Raw genomic sequence first — 25,342 nt, forward strand, 5'->3', positions numbered from 1 at the left:
GAAGACTCTAGTGCTAATCGAGCATATCTGTCTCTAGGGAGAGCCCAAGTGCTATGCGTAAATGAAACTGATCGAGTGAGTGTCTCCACTACCAATGGAGGAGCAGGGAGCTCTGCCCTAACAATGGCATGTGGTACAGAGGCCTTGGCCCTAATCATCCAAGAAATCATAAACACCAAGGGCTTCTCCATACATCTCCATCCATCAGTACTGGCAGCTCTGCTATGATGATCAATTGAGGGGCTCCATATCTCCACTCCGTACAGCATGGCTGAAGTGACCAACGTGTCAAAGAGCCAAAGCTTTGTCTGAGGTTCTGAACTTGCGAACATATCCTCTCAAGTCTCCCCAATGTTGCATAGGCTTTAATCAATCGTGTATCTGTTGCACGCCTCAGGGAAAATACTGGACCACTGAAAACCGCCCCAAGATAAGTGTATGTATTTGCATACTCCAGAGTCTCTCGACCGTATGTAAAAGTGGGGGTGGACCTCCTTACCCAGTGCGTCGTGGTGTTAAACACCATTACCTTGGTCTTACCAAGGTTCATAGACAATTCACTGTCCTGTGCAAATACATGCAATGCATCCAAATGACGCTGTATCCCCTCTGGAGAATTAGGGATCAGCACAATATCATCAGCATATAATAGCAACGAAACCCATGTCCCTGCAAGTTGAGCACCTCTATCACCCTCTGTATGTACATAATATAAAAACTCATCTTCATATATCCCAAAGAGAGTCGGAGATAGGGGACAACCCTGCTTCACCCCAATGGTGGAGTGAACCATGTCGGACATGCCCTAAGTAGTGCATACTTGTCCTACCACTGTCCTGTATAAAGCTAAGATCCTCGAGATCAGCTCTGTGGGCACCCCCATGTCTTGCAATCTGCATATGAGTTTGGCTAGTGGCACTGTATCAAAGGCTTTGCGGAAATCCACAAAGCTCTACCCTCCTCAATAATGGCTCTGAGTGTCAAAATCTAGTCAAGAGTGGAGAAACCTCTCCTGAACCCTACCTGTCCTGCAGCCCGTATGCCCTCTCTCTCTCTATCTATCCACTCAATTCATGCTCAAGAATTGCTGCATTTAGCCTAGCCAGAGTGTGACCAACCATGATGGTTCGGTAATTCCCAGGAAGCATAGGATCTCTCGACTTGAAGATAGGCACAATAGTGGACATACTCCAAGTCTCAGGGAAACCCTCATACATGGCTCTATTAAACATCATAGCAAGAGGCTCTGCAAGCATATCTCTGGCATGGATAAAGTGCTCTGCTACCAGACCATCATGATCCTGTGCTCTTCCTATCTTCATCTTGTCAATGGCTTTCCTTACCCTCTCAGCAGTAAAGAAAGTACATGTTGCTGCGTATGCCTCTGGAGGGTCAGGCAAAGGTGGCTGCCTCGACGCTCTATAGAGAGATGTAGCATATTCCCCCCATGTCTTTGTGGAAGTGATTGCTGGCGGTGGAGAGTGCTCATTGAAAAGCCTCCATGCCTCACTAGAGTTCTGACTCATAAACAGCTGATACAGATCACACTCTAATTGAGATAGGTGAGCCCTCTTTTTTCGCTGCACTAGGCGGCGGAAGGTAATCCATGAAGGTCTGTGTAGTAGTACCCATGAGCACCTCTCTTTGTAATTTGATCCTCGTCTCTCTACACTCCTCATCATACCAATTGTTCTGAGGCATGCTCCCAGGTCGTCTGCGTGTAGGCTGGCTGTGGGGATATGCCTCTGATGCTGCATCATGTAGCATCTCTGTCATAATGTTGGTGAGCTCATCTAGTGGTCGTCCTGGCTCCTGAGTGCATAGCTGCTTGTATATCTCATCAGTGTATACGTGATCCGTCTCCCTCTTGAAGGTATACCGAGTATGTGTGGAGGCCTCTCCCAATGGAGCTGTGTTGAACCGGAACGATAGAGCGAAAGACAAGATAGCATGATCGACTGCTACCCCAACCGGCCTCGTTCCTGTAATAAACTTGGACACTCCAAGTCGAGAATCTACCGCAACACCACAAATAATCACTTCAAAACAATTCACAGTTCACAATTGATTCGACACTGGCCCAGCGGAGTTCCGTGCCTAGAGATATTGGCCCCGAAGACTGGCGCCCCTTTCGGTATTTCTTTTTGTATTAATCTGCAAGTCAAAGTACAAGCAAGTCGGCGGGACTCACTCTCAGACTTTGCGTCCAGATGCTTTGAGAAGTGAGAGCCCAAAGACCCTGTTAAAGATTTACAAGGGATGCCAATTGTAGAGCCCCAAAAGCTGTCCATAAAAACTGCCCCTAAAATAGGCTTGCAAAAATAAAGTAACTTAAAAATTAACCCCTTTCTCTGTTGCTGCAATACGTTCAATAAAGCAACTATCGCGTAAAGCTTTCAACCATGCTTGCGTAGCCCAAAAACAGCCCATCGCGTAGAAACAGCCAGCCACGCAAAAAGCCCTGCTTTTTCGTACGCTCAGCTACGTGTGGCGCCGCTTTTTTTCCGGACTATCCTTTTATGGGACTGCTCTGTTATGGGACTGCTGCTAGCCGGAGGCGAGTGTGTGTGTGTGTGTGTGTGTGTGCCACGTCAGCAGTTTGTGACATACCCCCCTCTTGAAAGCATTGTAATCGCCCTCGATTACGCTTGCAAAACAGACAAAAGCCATAAACTGCGTTAGCAGACACTAACTGTTAGTACCAACGCATAGGAATACACATCTAGTACATGTACTAATCGATAGTCACATCACAAGACATCACAGGACATCACATGACAATCACATTCAACATTCATTCGGATCTTAGAGCATGATTTATCGGCAATGCAATTAGCAATCACATCTAGATCCACTCAAGACCTCATAGATGCCCGATTGACTAACCCCTATTGCAACCATGTCTATTCGAGATCATCCAGACCAAAATGCTGTAGTCATTTCGTCTATCAGTTCCTGCACTTAAAAACAAGTCAAGAACAAATCAGTTTCATATTCCGGAATTCCATTTCATAAAGTCATACAGCAGAATACTGTTAGCTCTCAGTATCCCTGAAGCTCAAAGAGACATCAGTGACTCTAGTATTCTAAAAATCAAGGCATTTGTTGACAAAGGAGCGGAGTAACTCCCCTCTTTTGCAACCCACTGCACCATATCTCCGGCCAAGCTGAATTCGGGGTTCCATTTGGAGTAGACTATGCTAAACCAAAAGCTTTAAGGTAAAGGTTCACAATCTGAGGAGTATCTGCTAGTTCCTCCTCCTCCATCCACTTCGCATCCAATGCAGGATAGTTCTTGAATTTAACCAAGAACCGCCTTCGTACTTTACTCTTATTCTTTCGGTCTTTATGTGCCAAAATCTGTTTAGGAACAAGGATCTCCTCGTTTTCCTCCACTCTGGGTTGCTCCTCGGGCTCCCCATCTTCGGGCACATCACCTATAAAAGGTTTCAAGAGACTCACATGAAATGCATTGTGAATCCTCGAAGTGTCAGACAGTTTCAGTCGGAAGGAGATATCATTGATCTTTTCGGAGATCTGGAAAGGTCCGTAGTATCGCATACTAAGCTTTGGAAAAAGCCTCTCCTTTCCCTTTTTCTTTCTCAGGTGTGACTTCTCAAAACGTAAGAACACCCAATCATCCTCCTTCAATTTCAAATCGCTACGATGGCGATCCATTGCCTTTTTCTGTCTTTCCTGAGATTTTTGCAAAGCCTCGCGGACCTTGGCAAAAGCCATATCTAAGTCTCGCGTGTATTCATCTGCTCCAAAAATCTTATCTTTCGTGCTTAGGAAGGGTGGAACCTTCGCAGCACCTTCAACGTCGACGAGTGTATCGTGTTATTGTAGGCAAATTCCACGAAAGGTAAGTACTTTTCCCATTGCGTCTGCTGATCCGAGATGTAAGACTTGAATAAATCTAAAACCACTGAATTGGCAATCTCAGATTGCCCGTCAGTCTGCGGGTGGAATGATGACGAGAACTGCAACCGCGTGCCAATGTTCTCCCAAATTGCCTTCCAAAACAAACTCGTAAATTTGGGGTCCTTGTCGGAGACAATCGTCTCAGGCATGCCATGCAATCTGAAGATCTGGGCCACAAACAGTCTCGCTAAGTGATCCGGCTTGACTGTTTTCTTCACTGGAATGAAATGAGCCTGTTTGCTAAATCTGTCAATAACAGTCCAAATACCATCGTGACCACTCTTTGTTCTCGGGAGATCAAAAATGAAATCCATCGCAATACTTTCCCAGGGGCGGGTGGGTATGGGTAAAGGCTGTAACAATCCCTGTGCCTTATGCCTGTCAAACTTGACCTTCTGGCATACTAAGCAACAGTGCACAAACTCTTCCACATCCTTTTTGAGTCTTGGCCAAAAGAAGTATCTCTCTACCCCCTTCATGGTGGTAGCAATGCCGCGGTGACCTGTAAAAGGTGGACAGTGGCATTCAGTCATAACCTTTTCCCTCAACGGCTGTGTAAGGCACGACATAGTCTTTCTCATCAAGTAGCCTTCCCGAAGGGAGTATCCAGCTACTGTCTCCCCATCCCGTATCCGTGTGAAAATATCTGCAAAATCTGTATCTGTGGCATACTGATGGACCATATCCTCAAAGCTCCTATGATGTATCGCGGAAATAGCCAGAACCAACGGCTTCCGAGACAAAGCATCTGCCACCACATTCTTCTGTCCCTGCACATGGACAATCTGGAAGTGAAACTGTGACAAGATGTTCGCCCACCGCATCTGCTTTTCCGATAGCTGCTTCTGTGACAAGAAGTAGCGTAAACTTTGATGGTCTGTGAAGACAGTACAAAATCTGCTTCGAGCAGATAGTGCCGCCACTGAGTAAGAGCATGGATAACCGCCAAAAGTTCTTTCTCATAAATCTGTGCTGTCATTTCCGGCCTTGAGAACAATCGGCTCTCGTAAGCAATGACATGGCCTTGTTGCATTAAAACCGCACTCAGACTACGACCACAAGCATCACAATATACTTCAAATGACTTCTGCAAGTCTGGCAAAGTCAAAACTGGTCCCGTAGTCAATTTCTCTTTCAATGTCTGAAAGGCAGTCACCTCTATGGGTCCCCACGAGAAAGGGACTCTTTTCTGCGTCAAGATATTCAAAGGGGAAGCAACCTCTGCAATCTCTTGATTGAACCGCCTGTAGTACGAACACAATCCCAAGAAGGTTCTAACTTCATGGACATTCTTCAAATTGGGCCAATCACGGATAGTGTCTATCTTGGCCGGATCCATTTGCACTCCTGTTGCTGACACAATGTGTCCCAAAAAGTGTATCTCTGGTAGGAAAAATTCAGTTTTCTTTGCCTTACACTAACTTGTGATCTCGTAATGTCTGAAAGACTTGAAGCAGATGATCTGTATGTTGTGCATCATTCTTGGAGAAAACAATGATATCGTCAAAGAAAGTGCCAACAAATAGCCTGTACTCATGATATGGTTAAATGTCGCAAGAGCATTGGTTAAGCCAAAAGGCATCACCAAACACTCAAATAACCCAAAAGTCGTCCGAAAGGCTGTCTTGTAGACATCTCCCGGCGCGATTGGGATCTGATGATATCCACTTTTCAAGTTGATCCTGCTAAAGCACGAGGATCCCTGAAGTTGGTCAAGTATATCATCGTTTCTAGGGCACTTCGCGGAGATATGCCCAGTTTCCCCACATCTAAAGCACTTCCCCTCCTCTATGTAGCGAGCCCGCTCTTGAGGAGTAAGCTTGGGTCACGCATCTTTCTTTTCTGGGTTGCTCTTTCTCTTTCTACTTTCACTTGTCGAAGTCTGGCTCTTTGTGTCATGATCTCATTGGTGGGGTAGGTCAAGCTGCCTAAGTGAATGGCAAAACACCGTTTCACATGACTTATCAACTCCTGAATGGAAGCTGACTTTTGTTCCAAGCAGTGATTTCGGATCTCTGTAGGTAGACCCAAGGTAAACCGCTCAATCTGTTCCTTGAACGAGATCTTCTTAAATGAAGATGCGGATAGAAAACAGCTCCAGAATCTCTCGCAATAAGCGTCCACTGTAGCCTTCTTGGTCTGTTGTCATCAGAGTCCGTGTAACAAACTGCTGACGTGTCAAAGCCTAAAGAATGGAGCCAACTTTCCGATGTGGCCGAGGAGCCTAAACCCTAAGAAGAACAAGTAACAGAAGAAGTGTCACAAAGTGATGACGTGGTTGTCCGAGAGCTGAAAACCCTAACCCTAATTTTTGCCAAAAACCCTAACTGCTGAAACCCTAATTTTGAAAACCCTAACCCTAAAACTGCAACAGCGTAGCTGATTTCCGAAAATTGTGCTGGCATGATGACGTGGCAGGCTGTACGGATTTCCGTGATTTACGCTGGTAGCTTTTGGCATTGCGTTTTGGACCAGAAGCTTTTGAGTTTGAAAGCTTTTCATGTAAACTGCTTTTTGGACCAGAAGATTTTGAGTTTGAAGCTTTTCATGTAAACCGCTTTTTAGGCCAAGGGCCTTTAAATATGAGGCTAGGGCTCATTCTCTAGCATGCTTCCTGGAGAAGGTGCAGAGTCTGGAGTACCGGCTTGTACTTTGATGATGCAATATAAAGAAATATCGAAAGGGGCGCCAAGGTTTGGGGCTACTCTCTGGGGTGGAATTCCGCCACTCCGTGTCGCGTGTCGTCTCTCTCTGTCTTTCAGTTCAGTTGTTATTGAAGTGTTAAAAATCTGTTTAGTCTGTTCTTTTCTATTGGCACGTGGTGCCCGCCTTGTGACAGTCCGAACTGTCTGAAGACGAGTCCTTTGTAGAACTGTCAATCACCGGGCGAGATTTAGACTTCTTTGCCTTTTTCTTGCACTTTCCGAAGCCATAGGTGCCGCGTAAAAAGGATCGGATTTCCCGTAGGAGAGAAATCGGCCGCTCTTTGTTACCACTGTAACAGACTTGGACACTCCAAGTCGAGAATCTACCGCAACACCACAAATAATCACTTCAAAACAGTTCATAGTTCACAATTGATTCGACACTGGCCCGGCGGAGTTCCGTGCCTAGAGATATTGGGCCCAAAGACTGGCGCCCCTTTCGGTATTTCTTTTTGTATTAATCTGCAACTCAAAGTACAAGCAAGTTGGCTGGACTCACTCTCAATCTCTGCGTCCAGATGCTCTGAGAAGTGAGAGCCAAAAGACCCTTTTAAAGATTTACAAGGGATGCCAAAAGCAGAGCCCCAAAAGCTGTCCATAAAAACTGCCCCTAAAATAGGCTTGCAAAAATAAAGCAACTTAAAAATTAACCCCTTTCTCTCTTGCTGCAATAGGTTCAATAAAGCAACTATTGCGTAGAGCTTTCAGCCATGCTTGCGTAGCCCAAAAACAGCCCATCGCGTAGAAACAGCCAGCCACGCAAAGAGACCTGCTTTTCCGTACGCTCAGCCACATGTGCTGCCGCTTTTTCCCCGGACTGATCCGTATGAGCACTGCGCTGTGCTGGGAGTGCTGCCAGCCGGAGGTGAGTATGTGTGTGTGCCACGTCAGCAGTTTGTGACAGTTCCCACCACGAAATCCTGAAAGGAAGGAACGAGTCTTGACGGAGCCATAACATAATCCACTATACTAGCGCCCTGCCGATGTGGAAAGCTTGTAAAACCACCAGCTTGCAGGGAATCTCTGTAGGCTATTGAAAATGGCCAATCCATGTGCAGTCCCCATATCAATCAAGTATTTGCGATACTTAGTGTGCTCCTCAAGGCTCATCCTGTAATAATCTAGACAGGCCCATTTCTGTAATGTCAAGCTTCCACATCAACTCCTTTGAGGTATCATAGAATACTGTCTAGTGATGGGCAGTCCTAGCATTGAAATCCCCCAAAAATAATAATGTCTCCATCTTTGGAAAACTCCATAGATCATCAAGAAGTCCTTTGCCTCCATGGATGGGAAGCGCATGATTAGAGCTCTTTCTTTTGAAGTCTCCCCATTTCCTTGCGTCTTCTTCCTCGCTGCTCCTCCATTGGTAGTGGAGGTACTCACTCAATCAGTTTCATTTATGCATAGCACTTGGGCTCTCCCTAGAGACAAATATGCTCAATTAGCACTAGAATCTTCGCGACAGCTGGCATTGCAGGGAGATAGATCATGTTGGTATGCAGAGATGGCATCCTGGTTTCACTTACATGGCTGTAGTAGGGACCGGCTACCCCCATTTGAATACTCTCTGGATGCACCCTCCATCTCCTCGCTAGGGCAAATATTACGAGGCTCATCAGACAGTACTTGATTCAGTTGGATACGAAGAGGACATGGATACAGCCTACACATGAGCTAGGTACGAAGATGACTTTCTATAGAGAGCATCTTCTCCAACTCACGGAGGATGGTTTTGTGATCAGACTAGGATACATGGATACTCATCTATCCCATGGGATACGATGTGCTATTGGTTAGATACGCACATTCTAAGATCAGCTAGAGATCGAGACAGACAGATCTAGAGAAGTACCCGCTAAGTCCAGGATTTGTCAGGTGTGCCAAATAGAGCTAGAGACAGAGCTACATTACATATATCACTGCCCAGTATACTATGAAATACGAGACCACTTTCACTGTCTATTCAGAGAGAGTTTTGGGCCACTTTCTAGAGTCGTGAGATATCAGGATCAGAGATGCCTCGGATTTTACTTACTGGGGATTCGTAAACAGAGAGAGGATCTCTTGAAGAGGGGCACAATGAGAGAGATTTAGCGGCAACGGAAGATTACAGATTTCTTTCAGTCCCACAGACAGAGGAGTTCGAGCAGCCTCCACAACATAACAATACCAGAGGCATATTGCTTGATCAGGCGATAGAGTTGGAGAGAGAGAGAGAGAGAGAGAGAGAGAGAGAGAGAGAGAGAGAGAGAGAGAGAGAGAGATGAAATGAAATGTTATATTAACGTCTTCAAAAGGCCAAAGTGACCTATGAGACCAGAAAATTAAAATGCGGTGTATCTGATACAAAGTCAGATGAACAAAATAAATTAAACTAGGATAACAAAATATAAATACTGCAAAATCCTAAACTAAGCTGATAGGTGTAAAAGGTGAAAGGCGAAATGTGTGAATTAAGCAGTACAATGTGTAGACAATATGTGAGGGAAGTAGAGATCCATCTTCATGTGCACTGTGGACGACGAAAAAGTATGACTTGAATCCTTTGCTGTAGCCTCCTTCGAAATTGTGTAGCTCCTCTTCTCCATTGGGGTCGTCTAGATCTCCCTAGCTCCAATGCTCGGTCTATGAGAATGCCAGTAGTGAGGGCAGACCTCTCGACTGTTCGCTGCTCTTCTTTTTGTTCTTCTGGGTGTACAATATCTAATGTAAAGAAATCTGTGATCTGTCTCTGGGGTTGTCTCTCTTCAGCTCTCCTCAGTAAAGTTTCTCTATGCCTGTGTAACTGAAGTAGATATAGCCCAAGACATCTCTGATCCTCATAACTCATGACCCTAGATAGAGGCCCAAAACCTTCTCTGAATAGATAATGAAAACGGCCTCGTATCTCATAATACATTGTGCAATGAAATATGTGATGTACCTCTGTCTCTGGCTCTAGATGGCATAAGCGGCATATTCTGCTATCTGTTGGTGTCCCTCTGAATCTGCCAATCTCAATCTCGAGCTGATGTGAGGACGTGCGTATCTGGTCAATGGCACAACGCAAACCGTGAGAAAGATGCGTGTCCATGTAGCTAGGTCGAATCACAAACCCATCCCCTGTGAGGTGGAGAAGATGCTCTCTATAGAAAGCCATCTTTGTGCCCAACTCCTGTATCGGCTCTATCCATGTCCTCCTCATGTCCAGCTGGATTAGATCTCGACGAATGAGTCTATGAATCTCTACCCGCGTTAGAGACCTCAAGGGTGCCTGTAGAGAGTATTGAAAAGGAGGCAACCTGTCCATGGGGAAACCATGTGTCTGAAACCATGATGCCATCTGTGCATACCAGCATGATGTATCGCCATTAAGAGCTAATTGTCTGGAGGACTCTAGAGCCACCCTGGCATATCTGTCTTTGGTAGTATCCCACAGACTGTGGACAAAGGAGACTGATCTGGTAAGCGCCTCAATCTCCATAGGGGGGGCAGCTAATTCCGCTTGAATGATATCATGCATTACGGAAGCCTTGGCTCTAATCAGCCGAGAGATCATAGATACCAGGGGCTTCTCCATACGCCTCCAACCATCTTGGCCTACAGAAGGTCCCCAAACCAGCACCCCATATAACATAGTAGAGGCAACCAAAGTATCAAAGAGCCATAACTTTGTCCTAGGTTCCTGGAACTGAACCTGCAAACACATCCTGTCCATTCCTTCCAGAGCCGCACCAGCTCTAGTTAGTCTAGTCTTTGCTCCTCTTCTCAAAGAAAATCTCAGCCCAGTAAAGACTACCCCCAGGTAAGTGTATGCATCTGTATACTCCACAATCTCCTTACCATATTTGAAAGTAGGTATTGATCTCCTGACCCATTGCGGCGTGGTGTTAAACACCATAACCTTGGTTTTACCTAGGTTTACACACAATCCACTATCCTCTACAAAACTGCGTAGTGCATCCAAATGTTGTTGCATATCTTCTGGTGAGTCAGATATCAACACAATATCATCAGCATATAGCAACAATGGGATCCACGTCCCTGCCAGCTGGGCACCCCTATCACCCTCTCTGTCAATGTAATCAGATACCTCATCAACATACATACCAAATAGAATAGAAGACAATGGGCAGCCCTGTTTCACTCCAGTAGTAGAGTGAACTAATTCAAATACCCCTTCCAGAGTGCGTACATGTCCCATCATTGATCTGTACAAAGCCATAATCCCCCAAATCACCTCTATGGGCACCCTCATCTCCTATAGTCTGCGCATCAATCGAGCTCTTGGTACCATGTCAAATGCTTTGCGAAAATCCACAAAGCTACAATAGATCCGTCTTCCATGTGTTCTGCCCTCCTCAATGATGGCCCTGAGTGTCCGAATATGATCAAGAGTGGAGAAACCCGTCCTGAAGCCGGCCTGACCCTTTGCTTGTACACCCTCGCCCTCTGCCCAATTACTCAAAGTGTTGCTCCAGAATAGATGCATACAACCGTGCCAATGTGTGTCCAACCATAATAGTGCGGTAGTTCCCAGGCTGTGTAGGGTCACCAGCCTTGAAGATGGGCACAATATTAGACAACCTCCAAGTCTCAGGTAATCCCTCACACATGGCACGATTGAACAACACTACGAGAACCTCCATCAGCATATCCCTGGCATGTATAAAGTGCTCCGCTACTAGACCGTCATGATCATATGCCTTCCTTGTCCTCATACTGTCTCAATGGCCCTTTGTACCATCTCAGGTGTAAAGAAAGTGCTCGTAGCTGGGTAAGGCTTGGTAGGGTCTGGAAGGGGTTCCTGTACAGGAGCCGTAGACAAACGGCGGTCTGCGGTATGAAGCTACTCAACGACTACCTCATCACTCCCCCCGCAAATAACCTAAAAAGGTTCGGGCCATGATCTCAGAGGACTATACAACCAAACGCTCCCCAAGCATTGGCCTACGTTGTTCGAAGGTTTTCTAGCATACAACGGAATGCTCCCTAGGCATCGACTTGCGTCGTTTGGAGGTTTTCTAGAATACAACGAAACGCTCCCCAGGCATCGGCCTGCGTCGTTCCGAGGTTTTCAAACATACAACGAAACGCTCCCCAGGCATCAGCCTGCGTCGTTCCGAGGTTCAAACAATACCAAAACAGTATTTCTCACTTCTCCACCCGGGAGTAAAATCACCAATCATTGAAACCGGTATCAAACCAAAGTCAAACAATTCAAATCGGCACCAAAACAGGTTCAAAACAGATACCATCCATTTCAAACAAATATCAAACAGGATCATCAAACAAGATCAAACAGAACTCAAACTTAAAAAGCAATCTCGACATCAGTCGAGCTCGAAAAGTCGATTTACTTTTCATCTTGAAACCTGCACCAAAAACTAGGGTTAGGCTCCTTCCATGAGGTCGTAGCCGAGCACAGCATGGTCCATCAGCTCTTGGACAGACAATGTTTCTTTGGCGGCGATGGTAGTCCCAAGAGAGAGCAATCACACCGAACCTCCGAGGTTATCAACAAGAGACACATGCTGAGAGATGTGTAGAAATTTCAAGCTTTAATCTTCTAGGGTTTCCATGGCAAGCATTTCAGGATACCCCACTCTGCCAGAAGTTGCACTCCGAAGGAAGATGTCAGAAACCATACAACTTCGGGCAAAATTTTTCTTGAAATCTTGCCAAGTACTTGGAGTATGGTGCTTGGTAGCTGTAGACATCAACATCTGCATGGCAATGCTTCTGAGAAAAAAACAGTGACTTGAAATAAATCTGGATCCTTATCTTGCAAGTGATCTTAATTGGCTTATGCCGTGTAAGACATGAGCGGTGAAGACGGGAGCGCGCCCGACGCGCGATGAAGTAAGGGTAGGAGTGGCTAATAATAAGTCCGGGTTGCAGGGCGAAGATACCTCAAATAATAATTCCAATAGCTTTGTCTGCTCTTTTGTAGGACCGGTATGCTTTCAGAAAAGCAGACGCCTGATGCTCTGATACCACTGTCACAAGACGGGCACCACGTGCCAATAGAAAAGAGAAGACTGAACAAACTTTTAGCACTTCAATAACAACTGAACTGAAAGAGAGAGACGACACGCGACACGAAGTAGTGAAATTCTACCCCAGAGAGTATTGGCCCCAAACCTTGGCGCCCCTTTCGGTATTTCTTTATATTGCATCATCAAAGTACAAGCCGGTACTCCAGACTCTACACCTTCTCCAAAGAATGAGCCCTAACCTCATATTAAAAGGCCCTTGGCCTAAAAAGCAATTACAGTGAAAAGCCTTCAAAACTCAAAAGCTCCTGGTCCAAAAGCAATGCCAAAAGCTACCAGCTTTTTGTAAATCGCGTTGGTGTCCATAAAGCAGGCCACGTGTCAACCCGCCACGTCAGCAAATCAGGGTTAGGATTAGGGTTAGGGTTTTTGATTTTAGGGTTAGGATTTTGGGCAGAATTAGGGTATCTGATTTTAGGTTAGGGTTTCAATAGAATTAGGGTTTTTGATTTTAGGGTTAGGGTTTCAGCAGAATTAGGGTTTTGACACGTCAGCAGTTTGTTAATCACTGGCTGGTTTTGCTGCTTTATTTTCCAGGTGGCTGCCCACTTATTAAGTGGGCGGTTGACATATTTTAAAATTGGTATGAATCTGCCCAAAACCTCAATAAAACCTTATAAGTTAAAAACAATGCTTTTCACAACACTTCCCGGGCGTCCCTAGATCCAACCACATGCACAAATGCAATGTAGACATAGATTCCTCGCAGGAAAGCGTCTGCTCTTCCCGGAAATCTCGTTAAAATATGCTACTTTTTAAGAAAAGCTTCTTAAACCATCTTTATTCTTGTACTTGCGTCTTTACGCGTATTCCTCTTTCCAGTTCTAGTTTCCTGTCAAACCAACGAGATATTCCCTTTCCGATGCTCTCGTCACCCCATCACGTGACGCATCAAGAATATTCGTTTCCTGATCTCTCCTATCGAACTAACGGTAAAACCCCTTCGCGATGCTTGATGTCACCCATCATATAACGCACCAAAGTTTTCCGTTCCTGATGGCTTTTAATACTTCCAATAGATCTACAATTCTTAACCTTATGGTTCAAGTGCACATATTTAAATATCCTAATTTCAATAAAAAGAAAGTACTCGAGAAAATAAGAAAATAGTCTATTTAGCAGCATCCCTCTGGCTTCTAAACAGTTGTCCTCAACTGTACTGCTTGTACATATCCTTCCAGAATCTTGGGATAGGATGCTAATTCCTGTTTGGTCTTCCACTGAGCATCTAGAGTAGAATAATTCTTAAACTTTACCAAATACTTCCGTGTTATCTTCTTGAACTAAAGTGGCCGCTCCCGATGATGAATGATCTGCTCCGGTTGGAGTATTTCTTCTGTTTCCTAAACCTCAGGAGGTTCCTAAGCAATAGGTTGACTTAGAGGCGGCGGTCCCACATATGGCCGGAGTAAACTAACATGGAAAGCATTGTGGATCTTCCAATTAGATGGTAAGTCTAATCGGAATGTCACATCGTTCACTTGGTCAGTTATCTTAAACGGCCCATAATAGCGATTGGAAAGTTTTACCACTTTCTCTTTATGAGTCGCTTGTTTCTTTAGTCTTGTTTTCTTAAACTTGAGTAAAACTAATTGACCGACTGTTAAGTCCAGATTCCTTCTGTGCTTGTCTGTAGCTTTCTTATGTTTTCCCTAAGAGTGCAAAATTGCTCTCTTAACTTGCCCGTAGGCCGTGTCCAAATCTCGAACAAACTCATCTACTGCGAAAATCTTATCCTTAGTGACAATGATTGATGGAAGCAAAGGCTTACCATAGAGAATCTCAAAAGGTGCTCTCCCCGTAGACAAATGCACAATATTGTTATACGCGTACTAAACAAGGGGCAAATACTTCTCCCAATCAAACTGTCTTTTTGACACATAAGATTTCAGCATATCCAAGACTGTGGAATTAGCGATCTCACTCTGTCCATCCTTTTGAGGATGATATGCAGAAGAAAAATTCAACTTTGTGCCAAGGTTATCAAACAAGGCAAGCCAAAAGTTGCCTGTCATGTGAGGATCTCGATCACTCACAATAGACTTGGACAGCCCATGATGCTTAAAGATCTGTGCTAGAAACATTCTAGCCATATGATTTGCTTTGATTGTTTTCTTGATTGGAATAAAGTGAGTTTGCTTGCTAAATCTGTCCACAATGGTCCATATCGCATCATTTCTAGTTTGAATCTTTGGGATATCCATAATAAAATCCATGGCAATACTCTCCCAGGGTTGATCAGGCACATGTAGGGTTGATCAAGCACATGTAAAGGTTGGAGTAACCCAGGCGTCTTATGCCGATCATACTTTACTTTTTGGCAAACCAAGCATTCCCTGACATACTGATCAATGTCTGCTTTAAGGCTTGGCCAAAAGAAATATCTTTTCAATGCTAAGGTCGTAGGGAGAATTTCCCGATGACCCGCATAAGATGAAGCATGTGCTTCTTCCATATTTTTCTTTCTCAATGGTTCTGCCACACAAATTACTTGGTGGTGATAGAGGTAACCATCCTGAATAGAATAGGGATATTCATCTTCTCCATTCTGTAACGTATTTCAAATGGAGGAGAAGTCAGGGACATTCAGATATAGCTCTGGAAGTGATTCCAGTTCTGCGTTCACCCTAGGCCGTCTAGACAATGCGTCTACAGCCACATTCTTGCTCCCAGCCGTATGGAGGAGTTGGAAGTGAAACATGGACAAAAAGTTGGCCCATCTCATTTGCTTCTCAGATAATTTCCGTTGCATAAGAAAATACCGCAAACTCTGGTGATCGGTTTTGATTGCAAAATCCGCTCCTAGAAGATAATGCTTCCAGGTAGACAAGGCGTGGATCACAGCAAGTTCCTTCTCGTAGATTGAGACATGCAATTCTGCATCCTTAAGTTGTCTACTTTAATAAGCCACTACATGGGCTTCTTGGTTAAGCACTGCACCGATGCAATCACTTGAAGTATCACAGTAAACCTCGAATGGTTTCCTTAAGTCCGGCACTATCAAAATAGGTCCATGGCTTAATAGGTACTTTAGCCTACCAAAGGAACCTTGTTGTCTCGATCCCACCCTGAAAGGGATCTTTTTCCTTGTTAGGTCATGAAGTGGTCCTGCTACTACTTGAGCAAAGCCTCGGATAAACCTTCGATAGTAAGAACACAATCCGAAAAAAGTTTGTACATCATGTACCATAGTGGGAGTTGGCCAATCTTGCACGACTTGGATCTTTGTGGGATCCATTTTCACTTGGTTGTGTGAGACTATATGGCCGAGATAGTATATCTCAGTGAGGAAGAACCCACTCTTCTTTGCATTCACATGCCACTCATGCTTTCGCAATTCCTGAAACACTATGTCCAAGTGCTTCCGATGTTCCTCCTCAGTCTTTGAAAAGACGAGTATGTCATCAAAGAACACTCCTGTGAAAGCTCGATGTGGGCTGAAAATTCGATCCATCATTCGATTGAATGTGGCGGGAGCATTGGTCAAGCCAAACGGCAATACCAAAAAATCATAGTCTAAAAGTTGTGCGAAAGGCAGTCTTATGGACAACCTCAGGGGCTATGCGTATCTTATGATACTCGCTTTTTAAGTCAATGCGACTAAAGATGCTTGCTTCCTGCAACTTATCGAGAATATCAATCAATCCGGGGTATCGAAAAACGATTCTTGATAGTGATCTTGTTTAGAGATTGATAATCTATGCATACTCGAAACGTGCCGTCTTTCTTCTGCACCAGTAGAACTAGAGAGCAGTAAGGCGAAGTACTTGGTCGTACTAGACCTTTTTCCAGAAGCTCGTTGACTTGCTTCAAAATTTCCTCTTGCTGAGCAAGACTAACCCGATAAGGAGGTAGGTTTGGGGGAGATAAGGGGGTAGGTTTGGGGGAGAGTTACCTGGTACGAGATCAATGCGATGATCTTACGGACGTTCCGAAGGTAGCTTGTCTAGTAGAGTATCCGTGAAACAATCTTTATACTTTTCAAGAAATTGAAAACGTTTAATTTCCAAACTAGAGAGTGAACCCTCATTAGTATTATCTCTTTCACGTGCGAAAATCAAGTAAGCAAAAACACACTTCTTTATTTCCTTCTTAATGGAGATATGGCTTACAATAGGGAATAGCCAATCCCGTGCATCAGCAAACATTTTAATGTTCTTGCCCTCATGCTCAAAAGCGAGGGTCTTTTCTACATAGTCGGGGACCGGTTGCATATGGTAATGCCATGGCATACCCAAGATGATGTCACATCCCTCGATGGGTGCGATCAAAAAGCATTCACGGTCCTTGTATTCACCAATCCGACGATTGAGTTGTCCTTGCACGGGAGTTGTATTGGTGGTCAACCCCTCGAATGTCGATCCGGAAGTGACCATAGTTCCAAGCTGAGCCGGTGTAAGGCCCAAGCGTTCTGTAGTTTCCAATGAGATAAAGTTGTCCGACGATCCAGAGTCGTAGAGGATCAACACCCGCTGGTTATTCACAGATCCCCAGCCTTTAAGAAGTTGGCGCTTCCCTTTCTCGGTTTCTGTATTCCCTTGCACATCAGGAATGGAATTCAAGCTCGGTGGAGCAGATTCCTTCTTCGAAGATGCTTGTTCCTGCCGTTGCTACCGAACAGGGCAGTCGGGCTTCATATGTTCTTTTCCACCACAATAGAAGTACCTTCCTTGTTCTTTGAAGGTCTGTACTTGGTTCGGCGTGAGATACTTAAGCCGTTTCTTGGTACCCTCTGGCTTCTTAGGTTGATCCGGGTCCTGTGGGGAACGCTTTTTGCCTTGGTTGCCATGGTCATCATAAACCGCTCTTTGCCTTGCACGATATGTGCTATGTTCCATCCGTCTGGGGATACCAATGGAATGTAAATCCTCGGCAATGATTGCCGACTCTAGTATCCGCTGAAGGGTGTCGTGTGGGTACACCTTCATGCTGTTCCGAAGCGGTGGTTGAAGACTTGCTTCAAACTTTTGCATCTTTTCCTCGTCGAATATCTTTATTAAAGGCGTAACTTCCAAAAGAACCGACCAAAGCTTGTCAACATAAGCCGTGACTTTCTCTTGTTCCTTTTGGGTGAGCGAGTCCCATTCCTTCCGAATGTCCTTCTCGAAATCAGGTAGAAGAAATTGTTCATAGAAATCAGCTTCCAATTGAGCCCAGGTTCTGGCTTGAGTACCTTCCAGAATTTTGGCTAGCCACCAGTTGCTTGCAGTCTCCTTGAGATGCATCCCAACATGATGCAACTTGGATTTTTTAGTGGTCCGTTGGCAAAAGCAACTTTTAACTGCCTGATGAAAGAGAGTGCCTTGGAGATATCTCTCTGTCCTGTGTAGTTATCGAACTTCACATCCTTGTCACCGGATTTGAAATATCCGCATCTTGCGGTTATCCCTCTTGAGCAGGGGCTTCTCTTTAGTAGTAAGTAGGGAAGTAGTAGGAGTTTTCGTCTTGGGAGAAGATTTAGATACTGTATAAGAAGTAGATGTAGTAGTATAGTCAGAAGAGTATGATGGAGAAGAGGTAGAGACATCCTTACTTTCGTTAAGGAGAGAAAGTTCTTTTTCTTGGCCCTTGCTCTTGGAAGGCCATTTCGTCGTGATCCGGAGATCCCGTGTGCGTTTCAGCACCTCTTTCTGCACCATCCCCCTGCGGGTTACTCCCATTAGCAGGATTTTCCTGACGCCCATCGACATCCGTTCCTTGCGGCTTCTTGATTCCGTCCAAAGCCTTTTGGACAGCTGGCAACGAAATAAGTTGTTGCAATTCCGCGAGTTGGGCTCGCACTTGCAGAAGTTCGTCTTCAGCGGTTCTTTTGTGGCTTGTCATGGTTCTTCTCGTTCCTTCCCGGAATCGTCCTCCTTTGTAGAGAAAGGGAGGAATCCGAGCATTGATACCACTGTCAAAAACGGGAGCGCACAGGAATAATCAACAAGATGAAAATAAATAATCTTTCAACTAAACAGAGTTGAGGGAGAAGTTCGACACAGTATTTGGGACCAGAAGATGGGCTGGTCCCCCCCTTAAAGAGAATCCTTTATTAGGGAGAATCTTTTTACTAGCACAAGAAGCGGAGAAAACTCTCAGACTCGATGGTTGTCCCTTCTCGCGAGGGAAATCTGAGAGACGAGCTCTCGATCATTTTCCGTGTATACTCGGAGTCGAGACTCCGCAGACAATTTCCAAATTCTGTTCTCGGAATTCCCAAGCGTAGACCGATGCCCTCCCGCTTCTCCATCGCGATGAAGTACGTGCAAACACACAGAAACACGGGACAACAATTCGTATGGCGAATCCACAATAGATACTTGTCGCTCTTGCGTGGGAAAAGCGACTTCCGTGCTTCGTAGTCTCGCGATCTCTTGCGTCTACTGGCGGCAGAGTCTTCTCTTGCTGGCACTGGCAACTCCTCGTCTGAGTGAGGGCATGTGATGCTTTCAAATTTCCTTGGCCACAGCAGGAATAGCTGAGTCGAGGCTGCCCGCGTAGAGATCGTGGCAGGATAAAGTCCATTTAGCAATAATAAGAGTCAGAGAGGGTGCATCCAATGAGTACTGGAAGGGGGAAATCTGTCCATGTTGAACCCATGTACCTAAAACCATAATGTCCTCCCCATACCAGCATGTGTATCTCCTTGCATAGCTAATTGTCGAGAGGACTTAAGTGCTAAGCGGGCATTTCTATCTCTCGAGAGGTCCCACAAGCGGTGTATAAAGGACACCGATCTGGTAAGCGTCTCAACCACGAGAGAGAGAGAGAGAGAGAGAGAGAGAGAGAGAGAGAGAGAGAGAGAGAGAGAGAGAGAGATTTTATTTACGTCTTCAAAAGGCCAAAGAAAACTGGCCTATGAGACGGATCCATGTACAATAATGTGAATATCCTCTGGATATCTGGTAGGTGCAAAATGACCGGGTAATAATAGCATCCGGTGTACAAAGTGTAATGTGGTAAGTGACCGGGTAATAACAAAGCATCCGGTGTGCAGATGTGGGGGTGACCGGGTAGTAACAAAACATCCGGTGTACATAAAGAGGCATGTATGTGTGTAGTGAGAGTGAGGGGAGGAGGGAGGGGGGTGGTGTGGTACATCAGCTCCATCCAGTAGTGATGGTAGGGTGTAGGAGAGGGAGAGAGAGAGAGAGAGAGAGAGAGAGAGAGAGAGAGAGAGAGAGAGAGAGATATTAACATCCATTGGAGTCCGAAACTGACCTATGGGACTGATCAAAGTACACCTTTTACATTGTCTTCTAGGCTCTAGCTCAACAAAAAGGCAAATAGAATAGAACAATCTCAGTAGCTCAGAGCTCCATGGTGATGAGCTTACTGTTACAAACATGTATCACCCATGCTTTCCATAAAAGGAAAAAAGATGTACAACCATGTTTCTCTCATCATGTATCATGTTTTGGAGGTGATTTCTGGACAAAGTCTCTAGTGACGGCTTTTCCTCCTCTGTAGACTGCCCACTTTCCCTTCGTTCTTGCTTCTCTTACTATTAACTAGTGATCTGTTCTTTAGTGGGGCTGGGGTTAGCTGATCTAATATCCAAACTGATTTACCTTCTAAGCACCTTGTTTGCTTCATGACTGGGATCTTTTCTCTCATATCATAGTATAAGACCTTTGGCTATTTTCCTTTGATTTCCACATGCATTGGTTCTCTCAGCTCGATGAAAGGGACCACCCGAGACAATCGTTTAGTCAATATATGTGTTTCTACAGTATATTCAAATTCATCTTGTTCATGTTCATGTCTTTGTGTGTCCCATCCATCGGGAAGACCTCTAATTCGGATATGTCTTTCTATGCTTTGTACTCTCTCCTTTTCTTTAATAACAGACAAAACTTCTTCCAAAAAGCTTTGCTGGTTTACCTTAGCAGTAGATTTGTCTTCTTCAATATTTGGTGGGCGTTGTTCCATTGTTGTTTGCTTTGTTGTCAAATTTTGTACTTTTGTTTGAAGCTCTGCTATGTGTTCCTCCCTCTACAGCTTGTGTTTGACAAGATTAAGTTTAGCCTGTAGTTTCTTCATTTCCTGTAGCAAGTAAGATTTCCATGCTGTTGGTTTTGTGAACGGTGGAGGGATGTGATCTGGTTGTGTCAGATGTCGGTAAAAGACTTCTTCTACTTCCCTGTCATAGTGTGGGTGTGTATGTGGGCCCGGGGGGGGGGGGGTTAGGGAGCTGCCCGCTACTACAGTCCATCAGGAAGAAACTTTTCCATTGGTCATCCTGGCATTTATCTTTGGCTGGAAGAGCCCTTGTGGTGAATCAGGTTCGTCTTGTGACTGCCTCGTTCACCACATCCTGCATGACTCTTCACTCGGGCATCATGTTGTGTTTAAGGTGCCTTGTACGCAATTTTTTTTGGGGTGGCATGGATGTCTCTAGTGACACTTGACCACGAGTCCATTGGGACACAATCATTTTGCCTAGAGAGGAGGGAGGATTGGGATTATTGATCTAGAGATGCAGAGCAAGGCATTGCTTGTGAAGCTCATAATACGCGGATGGTTTCTAGGGGTAGAGCCTTGGAAACAATTTGTGCATCATGCTCTGTCACATACCTCTCCAAATGTTGTCGGTGTTTGGATCTCTAGATGTTGTCGGTGTCTGGCGCCCAACCATCAGATTCATCTTCACAGATGCACCCTTGGATACATCCCATTTGTCACCATTTATGTGCTGCTTGCTGCGGATTTGAGAAGGACTTACATCTTGCTGTGATCCGACACTTGCCTTCTTTTGTTGAGGAGGTTGCGAGGCAGCCATGTATGAAATGCATATGTGACATATGCAGAACGTCGTCTGCTAGGTGAGAGGACTCACATTGATTGGGCTAGTTGGGATGACGGGACCGGCAAGCTCTTCACGCCGTTGGTCAGATGCTTCCTTGGTTGGGGACATGTTATTGGAGAAACCTACAGGATTCACAGAGGGGTTACTGCCCGTTTGAGAGAGATTGATGAGGCCATTCCACCCTATTGGCATGCCTTGATCGAGATTTTTTTCTTATACAGGAAACAGCACAGGAGTAAAGCCCCAACCATGACTCCACAGAAATAGTTTGTGTTTGAAAGTACACTTGGCAGACCAGATTCTTATTAAACTTCTACCCCACCATGACTCATTCCTGACCAAGCCCCAAGTCTTGTTACATTTGTTGGATACATTTTTTTGAGGTAACAGATGATAGTAGAAAACCCTGGTTGAAGCCCTCCACCATTCCCTTGATAATAAGAAAGTTTTTAATCTTTGATTCTTTGTTCTGTATTCAGCCCTGTGATGTTTCCCAACTGTGCCTGAGCATCTAAAAAGGTGAACATGGGGTGGGTGGCCACAGCAAAGAAGAGGAGGCTTAAGGGGCACCCTTGCCTCACAGACCGGCCAATGTTGATCACATCTGACAAACCCTTGTTCAGAATAAGTCTTGAGTAGGCACCCTTGCCTATGACAGCTCTGCAAATGTTGAGTAAGAACGCTACCAGACACCGCCAAAAGCAAAGCGCACTCTTTGGAGAAAGATGTGAGAGAGCATGTTGTCGCCACGTTTGTTAAGAGCAGGGAAGCTTGTGTTAGAGTTCAATCATCTCTCTGGATTCGTCCAACCGGTCCGAGTATCTCCCATGAGCAGGTCTTAGGGAGTGAGGGCTGTTTTGTGGCTATGCCCGGCCAGTGTGAGGTAGGTTTCTCATGTTAGGTTGTGTTTAGCCATGTTTTGCCTTGGGTTTTGGTTCTTTCCTAGCCATGTAGCCTCCTGCAGGCACAAATGTTTTTTCCTTCCCTATTTTTCTCAGGATTTCCCTCTTTATGAGGTCATGAGGGGTCAGCTCTTGGTTTGGGCAGCCTGGACTAGGGCCTATATATGGGCAGGAGGTCCCCTCTAGAGCATTGCAGTTCAGCCCCAGAGCGGGGCACCCTCCCTTGGGTGCCCTAGAGTGCAGAAATTGAGGAGGCTGAGGGCAGCATGTAGAGGGGAACAGCCCTGCAGTTTTTGGGAAGCCTAGATCTACGTTTTGGGCAGCCGCTATGAGCAGCAGTAGGAGAGGCACGCAGCAGGAGATATCCCATCAGATACCCTGGAGGTTCTGCCACCCAGCTGCAATCAGTTCTCCATGCACTCGGTATAACAATCCTAGATTCGATGATCCGAAGGGCACATCTTGCTTTGCTAGGAGTAGATCTAGATTCGCTGTCCTAGTGCTTGCTCAGTGGTTTTCCAGTTGTTGCCGGGGTCTCATGTGCAAGACCAGTGATTACCTCTCCCGAGATTTGGGGTCAGTATGCAGCATCATTATATACAGTACCTGGGCAACCACCATTACCAGACCCTCTAGAACCATGTCCAGCCACTAGTACCTTCTTTACCACTGAGATGGTGAAGAACGCCATTGACAGGATGAGGACTAGGAGAGCATATGATCATGATGGTTTGGTGGCAGAGCACTTGATACATGCTAGAGATTTACTGTTAGAGGTTCTTGCGCGGTTGTTTAACCGTGTCATGTGTGAGGGACTACCCGAGTCCTGGAGATTATCTACTATTGTACCTCTCTTCAAGGCAGGGGACCCCACTGTGCCAGGGAACTACCGTACTATTATGATAGGGCACACATTGGCACGGTTGTATGCATCCATTCTTGAACAACAACTGAGCAAATGGGCAGAAAATGAGGGCATACGAGCAGCAGGACAAGCTGGATTCAGGAGGGGTTTCTCCACTTTGGACCATATTCTTACACTCAGAGCCATTATTGAGGAGGGTCGGGCACATGGGAGACGGATGTATTGTTGCTTTGTGGACTTCCGCAAAGCATTTGACACAGTGCCGAGGGCTAGATTGATGCACAGGCTACTGAAGTTGGGAGTACCCACAGAGATCATATGGGGGATCATGGCTTTATACGGCTCAGTGATTGGCCAGGTACGCACTCTTGAGGGGATCTCTGACATTGTTCATTCCACTATTGGAGTGAAGCAGGGGTGTCCTTTGTCTCCTACACTTTTTGGTATGTATGTAGATGAAGTCTCTGATTACATTGACAGAGAGGGTGACTCAGGCGCTCAGCTAGCAGGGACATGGATCCCTTTATTATTATATGCTGATGATATTGTGTTGATATCAGAGTCGCGAGAGGGCATGCAGAGACAGTTAGATTCATTGCACAACTTTGCAGAGGATAGTGGACTGTCTGTGAACCTTGGTAAAACCAAGGTTATGGTGTTTAACACCACACCACAGTGGGTCAAGAGATCGGCACCTACACTCGTATATGGTCAGGACACTGTGGAGTACACAAATGAATATACATATCTGGGGGTGGTATTCACGGGACCGAGGTTTACTCTGAGGAGAGCAGCAGAGACTAGACTGTCCAGAGCCTATCCGGCATTGGGAGGGCTAGAGAGGATGTGTTCGCAGGTTCAGTTTCAAGAACCACGAACAAAGCTATGGCTCTTTGATACTTTGGTTGCTTCAGCTATGCTTTATGGGGTCCAAGTTTGGGGACCATCTGTGAATCATGACAGTTGGAGGAACATGGAGAGACCCTTGGTATTTATGATATCCCGGATGATTAGAGCCAAGGCCTCCGTACCACATGCGATTATTCGAGCGGAGGTAGCCGCCCCTCCTATTGAGATTGAGGCTCTTACTAGATCAGTGTCCTTTATGCACAGTCTATGGGATACACATAGAGGCAGATATACTAGATTGGCTCTTGAGTCTTCTAGACAGTTAGCGATGCAAGGAGATGCATCATGTTGGTATGCGCAGATGACCTCATGGTTTCAGAGGCATGGTCTCAACATGGATAGATTGCCTCCTTTTCAGTATTCCCTAGATGCACCCTCCCTGCCAGTCACACGGACGGAGATCACTAGACTCATTCGTCAGGATCTAATACAGTTGGACACCAGGAGGACATGGGTAGAGCCGATGCAGGATTTGGGCACGAAGATGGCTTTCTACAAAGAGCACCTTCTCCAACTTTCGGGAGATGGGTTTGTGACTCGTCCGAGCTACATGGACACTCATTTGTCTCATGGTCTGCGATGTGCTATTGGTCAGATTCGCACATCCTCACACCAGCTGAAGACTGAGATGGGTAGATTCAGAGGGATACCGCCGGAGTCTAGGATATGTCAACTATGCGGTAGAGAGCCAGAGACAGAGCTACACTACATATGCCACTGCACTGTGTATTATGAGATATGAGGGCGCTTCCATTGCTTATTCAGGGAGGGTTTTGGACTCCTAGATAGAGTCATGAGGTATGAGGATCAGAGATGCCTTGGCTTATATCTACTTGAGCTACACCGACATAGAGATAGTTTGTTGAGGAGACATGGAGCACGACAGTCTCAGAGACAGATTTCAGACTTCTTTGGATCGAGGGAGCCAAGAGACCAACCACTAGCACAAGGTTGTACCCGCATTCATACGAGAGGCACCCTCATTGACAGGGCGACTAAGCTCGGGAGATCGAGACGACCACGACCGAGACACAAGAGCACACTCCATCGACGGAGACTGCAACAGAGGATCAGAGGCATTCTAGCACGACACCCAGATTGTCATTGAGGGCCTATTCTACATTTTCACATTTCACACTTCATTTTCAATTTTCATTTTTACTTTCAGTACTTTTTGTACTTGTACTTCAGACATTGTATTAGATTCA

General features: G+C 45.5%; 2 protein-coding genes across 8 annotated transcripts in view; one reads left to right on the top strand and one right to left on the bottom strand.

The window, feature by feature from the left end:
* LOC147448528 (uncharacterized) overlaps window positions 1-25,342 on the top strand; it is a 111,503-nt gene that overhangs the window by 79,236 nt on the left and 6,925 nt on the right. The window lies entirely within an intron of this gene.
* Window positions 9,230-17,892, bottom strand: LOC147448529 (uncharacterized). Its single transcript, XM_086522507.1, has 5 exons — window positions 17,359-17,892; window positions 16,780-17,268; window positions 9,965-10,449; window positions 9,314-9,913; window positions 9,230-9,278 (listed from the first exon to the last, which is right to left on the bottom strand). The coding sequence occupies exons 1-5, from the start codon at window positions 17,890-17,892 to the stop codon at window positions 9,230-9,232; spliced, it is 2,157 nt and encodes a 718-aa protein (XP_086378633.1).

This window comes from Adiantum capillus-veneris, chromosome 10 (genome assembly GCF_014529385.1).
Source record: "Adiantum capillus-veneris isolate H3 chromosome 10, ASM1452938v2, whole genome shotgun sequence".
In the NCBI taxonomy this organism is placed as follows: Eukaryota; Viridiplantae; Streptophyta; class Polypodiopsida; order Polypodiales; family Pteridaceae; genus Adiantum; species Adiantum capillus-veneris.